A 7,977-nucleotide genomic window follows, 5' to 3' on the forward strand; every position below is an offset into this window, starting at 1 on the left:
ATATATATATATATAGCATATGGTATGTATATATGTATTTGTGCCTCCTCAGTGCTAAGAGTTTTCAGGGAATTTTCTCTTCTTCTTAAAGATATGTTGAACTTTTATTTATAGGCCCAAACGCGTGGCAGGCATTTTTCTGTTGTTAAACTTGGTAGCTTCTTTTCCCCGTCTACAAAATGTACTTGCCGTGAACCTTAAGGGTCGATTCAGGGCCCTATACTTTTCTCTATGTATATGCTTCCCCTTCATGTCGCGTAATTAGTAGACATAATATATTGTTTCATTTGTATGCAAATAAAACCCAATTATATCTGATGTAACAAGGCCTTCCAATAAGACTACGCAGGAATTATTTGATTGTAATAAAACACAAATAAAAATTGTGTCCCCTGTGGTCATGAAGAAGCTGCTTAATGTAGACAAAATGATGGGTAAGAATAGAAACTGTTACTATACGTAATGCCAACTTTAATTCTGGGCTACATTTACTATAAACTGTTGAATATACACAAAATTTATCCAAGTCCAACATGTGCTAAAATAAATGATTCTTCTGCAGCTTCAAGTAGTTTTGTTGGCTAGAAAAAATAACAACAGTATGCTGCTGTAAACAGAGTTTGCACGTCAACAGATAATTATGTGATTCATTTTTAATGTCTGAGGTATCCTAACTCACATTAGGCAACTTTCCAAGAGGCATTTACAGTCCAGAGTATCAGAATCCAAATGTTGCATGTGCACATTTTTGGGACGACAGTGCAATTATATTGCATAACTTCCTAAGGTATATGCCTCACATTAGCATTATCTGATGGTCAGGAGAGCAGAGATTATTCCAAATCCCCCCCCCCCCCCCCCCCCCCCCCCCCCCCCAGGTCTCACAGGAAATGTATGAGATGCTTGCGTGTTTTAGTTCTGTACCTCCTTCAGGCAGCGAGTCATTGAAGAGTCCCTCCACAGACATACACCTGCTCCCGTCACCCCCACATATCCGGCAGCGGTCCTCGCGTACATCTGAGCCGAGGACTCTGTCACAGCCTACGTGCTGCAAGTAGAGAGAAATGAGTGAGCTGCAGGGTCACTCAGGGTCAAGGGGCACAATCAGTAAGTCGAGAGTTGTCAGAGGCCGGGCTGAGGGATTACCTCTTATGTCTTCCAGACCACTTTTCCAAAACACAGAAATATCAGATGCTCAGTCCAGATGTGTTTTCTGATCCTGTGCAGACATAATGCTCTTAGGTTGCTTAACTCATAGCTGTCGACATAAATAAGTTTCATGATGAGTGAAGCAGGGGGTTTTACTCAACCTCTTTAACAGTTAACCACACCTAAACAAGAGTGTAGAGAATGGATGGGAACTGCTCACACACTCGTATATTCATATGGCAGTTGCTTATTGTAGAGAGGGATAATGAGGCTTAAGTTTATTATTACTTTTACACTGATTAGATCACAGTTCAGAACTAAAACAGAGTTGAAACTATGATTCATCCCATGGTTATCTGGTGGCTTCATATTGTGGATAGTGGTGAGTTATTGAAGGTTTAAACGATTTAGGTCCAGACTAGCAGGAGGCCTCTATATATATATATATACACACATATATATATTTATGTATCGGCCAAAAGTTTGAACACAGCTTCTCATTCAATGCGTTTCCTTTATTTTCATGACTATTTACATTGTAGATTATTTTTCCCTGTTATTTTACTGTTTCCCAACAGTCTTGAATGAGTTCCCAGAGATGCTCAGCACTTGTCGGCCCTTTTGCCTTCACTCTGCGTTCCAGCTCACCCCAAACCATCTCAATTGGGTTCAGGTCCGGTGACTGTGGAGGCGCAGCACTCCATCACTCTCCTTCTTGGTCAAATAGCCCTTAGACAGCCTGGAGGTGTGTTTGGGGTCATTGTCCTGCTGAAAAATAAATGATGGTCCAACTAAACGCTACCAAATGAGATGTTGCATGTCACCACCATGCAACAAAGCAGCAACACACCATCACACCTCGTCATCCATGCTTCACGGTGGGAACCAGGCATGTAGAATCCATCCGGTCACTTTTTCTGAATCGCACAAAGACACGGCGGTTGGAACCAAAGATCTCAAACTTGGACTCATCAGACCAAATCCCAGATTTCTACTGGTCTAGTGTCCATTCCTTGTGTTTCTTGGCACTCTTCTGCTTGTTGCCTCTCCTTAGCAGCGGTTTCCTAGCTGCTATTTGACCATGAAGGCCTGATTCGCGCAGCCCCCTTCAGACAGTTGTTCTAGAGATTTGTCGGCTGCTAGAACTCTGTGTGGTATTCATCTGGTTTCTAATCTGAGCTGCTGTTAACTTGCGAATTCTGAGGCTGGTGACTCGGATTAACTTATCCTCAGCAGCAGAGGTGACTCTTGGTCTTCCTTTCCTGGGGTGGTCTTCATGTGAGCCAGTTTCGTTGCAGGGCTTGATGGTTTTTGCAACAGCACTTGGGGACACATTCAAAGTTTTTGCACTTTTCAGGAGCAACTGACCTGATTTGTTAAAGTGATGATGGCCACTCGTTTCTCTTTACTTAGCTGATTGGTTCTTGCCATACAAATTCTAACAGTACTAACCAATAGAGCTGTTGGCTGTGTATCAACCTGACTTCTGCACATCATAATTAATAGTCCCAACTCCATTTATAAGGCAAGAAATTCCACTAACTAACCCAGACAAGGCACACCCGTGAAGTGAAAACCATTTCAGCTGACTACCTTATCAAGAGAACACCAAGGGTTTGCAGCACTTTCAAAAAAGCAAAAGGTGGCTACTTTGAAGAAACTAGAATGTAAGACATGTTTTAAGTTATTTCACACTTTTTTGTTAAGTACATAATTCCACATGGGTTCAATCATAGTTTTGATGCTTGCAATGATAATCTACAATGTAAATAGTCATAAAATAATGAGAAGGTGTGTTTAAACTTTAGGCCTGTACTATACTGTATATACTGTATATATCAGCTTTAAAAGTAAACTTACACACCACAATTTGTTAGCAATCAATGAACAAAAAGTAGACGCATGTTGTGGCTTTTGGTCCTCAATCTTGAATTTGAACTGGGCTATCAATGAACTTTAAAATCACTAGACTGCAACTAAACTTTTAACATTTAAGTGGGATTTGGCTTGGCATTTACATCAGCATTAACATCTATATCAGTACCATCATCTTTCTCCCCTCTGCCTCCACTGTACTTAGATATACAGTGAGGTAAAGATGATAATATCATCTGACAACATTTTTGAGTAATAGTAACAAGTAACAAGCAAGTTTTTCTCAAGTGGAGTTGACCAAACTAAATATTTTGTAATAAAGAACACTAAGTTATCATTTATTTTCTGAGCAGTGTGATCCCATAGAAATCCCGCCTCTGAACTTCACTATTTTCCTCAAAGAGTGGTACAGCTGGATGCACCTGAAAACAAAACGCCATTTTCCTAGTAAATTCTGGCTCAGAAAGACGTGGCTTTCGTCTGCAGCAGCATGTTGTGTTCAACTGGACCATCTGTTCCCTGGTCCTTTTTCTAACTCCAACACTTCTCCTTCTCCCCTTGTGTTTCTCTGCTCTGCTCATTGTCAAACCCCAATCTTGACCAGCCAAAAAAAAACAAGTAAAACAGTAACCCATTGACGCAGCAAACAAGAGAAAGAGATTTCTCCACATTGTGTTTGAAGATTTACATAAAACATACGAGAGGTGAGAGGATTGAGCGGAAGGAGTGGGCGGAAAGAAATCTGACTGGATTGCAGACAGGAAAAGTTGCAAGAAACAGCAAGTGAAAGAGAAAAAAGAAGGGACATTGGGAGCAAATGAGACAAAAGGATTTAAAGAGTCAGAGGGAAAAAGAAAAAGAGAGAGACAATAAGATTGAATGAAAGCCCGCCTGCAGTGCAGACCAACTAACAGCTGAGCTGGAGGGTCACAGAGTTCCTCCGGAGCAGGACAGGGCAGGGGAAAAACAGAAGAGAGGTGGAGGAGGAGATTAAAGAGAGATGTTAATAAACAAAATCCCCTTCTGGATAAGTTCAGCCTTCCTCAGCCCCTCTGTCTATATAACCTCAGAGACACTAACACACAGCAAGATAATGGGGGGGGGCGGTAAGAGGCAGAAGATGGGGAACAGAAAAAAAAGCTCTTTTGGCACTCAGCAGGGAACCCCAAAACAACAAGCTGGAGTTTTTTCTTCTTCTCAAACATATATTTTTGTCCCCATCCAAAGCTTCTACTTTTTAGAGAAAAGCTACAGTGGAACTGACAACAGATTGGGAATCAACAGCATCCACATGCCATTAGCCTTGCTTTTGGTCTATGTCTTTTAAATATGGGCCATGTGGGTGTCAAAATGGGTTCCAGGAGCTAGTTGGAGCCTGCTCCTCTTCAAAATGAACAGCAATTAGATGTTTTGTTTTCATTAACAGCCGAGATTAAGAGAGAGTATCGGTAATGGGAATTTCAAATCTCTGCCAAAGTTAAGACTGATGCTCAGTTAAGCAGCTGATAGTGATGATCGTCAGCAGTCAGTGTGTATACTAGACAGTGGCTGCTGTCCAGAGTCTAGAGAGCGAGTATAAACAATATTATCGCAGTCTTGTACTGATCCTCTATTCTGCTGCTTCAGCTTGCATGGATGCTTACAGACATGTTCACGTGCAGAGCACGCACACACACACAAGCACACACACACACCCACACACACACACACATTCACATCTTATCTCACCTTACACTCTCCATTTACACACACATCGAGAGAGTCATCTCGGCAAAGTGTGCCATCCACCACGGCTGGAGAACGCTCTGTGTAGAAGTTGTATCCTTCTGCCAGACAGTTGAGGGAACAAGGCTTCACCCCACCTACACATACACACACACACACACACACACACACACACACAGACACATACACACAGAATTTGAGGGGAGCATGGCATACATTATCAATATATCAGATCTATTAACAGTATAGCAAACAGACAGAAACACATTCAAGCTCAGGCCCAAATGTAACTGCAGAACACATGTACTGTATACACAAATTTTTACACTGTATACACAAACGCATATGGTCACTTATGAAAATGTTAATCAGAAAGACGCATTTTGAAAGATTTTTCACAAGACAGATGTCACGCACAAAAAAGGTTTTATTTTTTTAGCTTGTTATTATTAATTTTACTAATCTTTGAGGCAAACAAATCAGCTTGCTAGCTTGTGGCCAGTATTCTGCAGCAAACTGTGCTGAATTTGAATGTGGGTTAATGACAACAGTCAAACCTAAAAAAAAGCACAGCAACTGCCCAAAAACGGAATTCTTGTTGCACGTTCACTCACAGCTCTTAGGTTATTTTTCAGGATATATTCCAACACAATTTGTAATCTACAGTATTCAATGAGACATGTGGTAAATATTGTCATTCTAACACGTGTGACTGGTTGCAAATATTTTTTGCACATGTTCTGCTAAATGCATTGGGTCCTGGGTGCAGAGAGAAAAGGCAGGATGAGAGAGAGTCTGCAGGGGGGAGTAGGAAATGTTTTTCAGTGCTGACACCCAGAGAACAAGCAGCTGAATGTAATTAGGTCCTTGCTTCCCTTAAATACACACACAAAGGCAAAACTACCAAAAAGTCTTCAATGAATGTTTTCAAATACTGTATACACATTCACAGACAGAGCACTGAGAGCGGGTAAGGTAAGACACTGATACCACCAAGGTAAGTGGCTTGATTCCCTTTTTGGGCAGTTGGGCTTAAACACACACACACACACACACACACACACACACACACACACACACACACACACACACACACACACACACACACACACACACACACACACACACACACACACACACACACAGTCGTGTCTGGCTATCTTTGTGGGGACCAGTCATTGACATAATGCATTCCCTAGCCCCTAACCCTAACCTTAACCATCAAACCTAAATGCCTAACCCTCACCCTAACCCTAACCATAACCTAACTCTAACCCTACTCCTAAAACCAAGTCTTAGTCCTCAAAAAGCCCTATAACGGTAGGGGGACCAGCATTTTGTCCCCACAAAGCTGTCAGGTCCCCATAAGTATACTGTTTTCACAGTTTTTGGTCCCCACAAATGTAGCAATACCTGGTCCACACACACACACACACACACACACACAAACACACACAGGCACGCACACATACACACACACACACACATACACACAAACACACGCACACACACACACACACACACACACACACACCCACACTTCTTGAGCCAAGTGGTATATATCCTTCATTCATCTGTGCAGCTTGCCAACAGCTCCAGTATTTGAGTGGCTGTTGACATCAGTTTGGGCTGTGTTTGTTTGTGCTGGCAGCGCTGAAACAGGTACAGTATGTACTGGGAAGGAGAGAAAGAGAGAAAGAGACAGTGTATGTACTTGCATGGTCTGCAATAGAGCCTGACTGATACATTGGCGGGCCAAAATTTGGTATTTACCAAGCTACAAATAACTAATGTTAGGGAAATCTGTTTATATTTTGTTACGCGTTTGTTTATGTTTTTTTAAATATATATCGGCCGATATATTGTAATATCTGATTTTTAAATAACCACATATTTGTATTGGCCTTAAAAATCCATTATTGGTCAGGCTCTATTCTGCAGCTAACAAAGTGGTCAGACCACGGAAAACTACAATTCCCAGGGTGTCGAGCTTTGGCAGGGCAGTATTGGCTTGCAGCAGTGTGTGTGTGTGTGTGTGTGTGTGTGTGTGTGTGTGTGTGTGTGTGTGTGTGTGTGTGTGTGTCATAGCTTGCAGCCTGCAGGCTGTGATGTATGGAGTGTGAAGGTTGAATGTGAAAGCTGTTGGACTGAGAACAGCAATGTGGAGCAGCTTGTTTGTTTAAAAAGAGTTGCAGCTTATACGACAGACCTTTTTTAATGAACTGTCCTTGGTTGCACGAGCTAGGAGAGAAAGGCTGCCTCTGTTCTAAGTGTCGGGAGTGGGAGAGCGTGCGTAATGGTGATCTAAATAAAGTGAAAGGACAGACCAGAGCAGAGAAGACAGAAAAGAAAGGATGAAAAAGAAGAAAAGGAAACTGTCTTACCCGAGTTAGAGGGTAAAAGTTAATGGTGGAAAGTTGAATTAAAAAGAATTTGACGAGAGGGAGAGGGCTGCAGAGGACAGACTAGGGGCTGGGCTCTGTGATCTGACCTTAACGCAGGGCAGAGTCTATGGCACCATTCCTATTTTAACAGCTGCAAGGGATTTCCATTGTAAAATCAGCTGACTCGATGAAAGGAGCACTTGTTGCCTGAAGTTGGAATTGGCTAGCTGGCCATCTCTGTAAGCCATTATGTTATTGGAGGGCTAGATTAAAGGCAGTTATGTCGTTGAAACTATTTATCTTTCACTTCCAGTGTAGTTCTCGTCAGAAGCAAGGAATTCTTGCAAGGCATTGTGGGAATGCATGGCTCTCTGCAGCCAGCATCTGTTGGCCAGATAGGAGGGAGTCAGCAGCTTTGATTCACTTTCTCCTCTATCTCTCTCTCCCAGCACAAACACACACACACACAAACACGCAACCACAACACACACACACACACACACACACACACAAACACACACACACACAAACTACTCTCTCCTGACTTCTATTTGTCTCCTCATCTTTACTCATATCTTTATGTCCATCTTCATCTCAGGTAGCATTGTGTTTAGCTTTTTCCTGAAATCATGTCTGCTGCTAAAGAAGGTGTTGAACTAAAACTGTAAAGTTGCACAATGTAAAACCAAAACAATAAAATGAACTACGCTAAAACACTCCATAGAGCTGAGTGGGATGTTAAGAACAAAGTGGCAATCTGCAGTAGAGATCACCATGGTGCAAATAAACACACACAAACAGACACACACACACACACACACACACATACACACACACACACACA

At 42.0% G+C, this 7,977-nt stretch overlaps 1 protein-coding gene across 1 annotated transcript in view; it reads right to left on the reverse strand.

Annotated features, from left to right (window-relative positions):
- The window catches only part of adamts10 (ADAM metallopeptidase with thrombospondin type 1 motif, 10), a 43,852-nt gene that overhangs the window by 11,063 nt on the left and 24,812 nt on the right, over nucleotides 1-7,977 (reverse strand). Inside the window, exons 16-17 of the mRNA XM_034882154.1 lie at nucleotides 4,753-4,886; nucleotides 925-1,048 (exon numbers count right to left, since the gene is read on the reverse strand). Coding sequence (XP_034738045.1) covers nucleotides 925-1,048; nucleotides 4,753-4,886 — 258 coding nt within the window. The remainder of the gene's footprint in view (nucleotides 1-924; nucleotides 1,049-4,752; nucleotides 4,887-7,977) is intronic.

This window comes from Etheostoma cragini, chromosome 9, assembly GCF_013103735.1.
Source record: "Etheostoma cragini isolate CJK2018 chromosome 9, CSU_Ecrag_1.0, whole genome shotgun sequence".
Lineage (NCBI taxonomy): Eukaryota > Metazoa > Chordata > Actinopteri > Perciformes > Percidae > Etheostoma > Etheostoma cragini.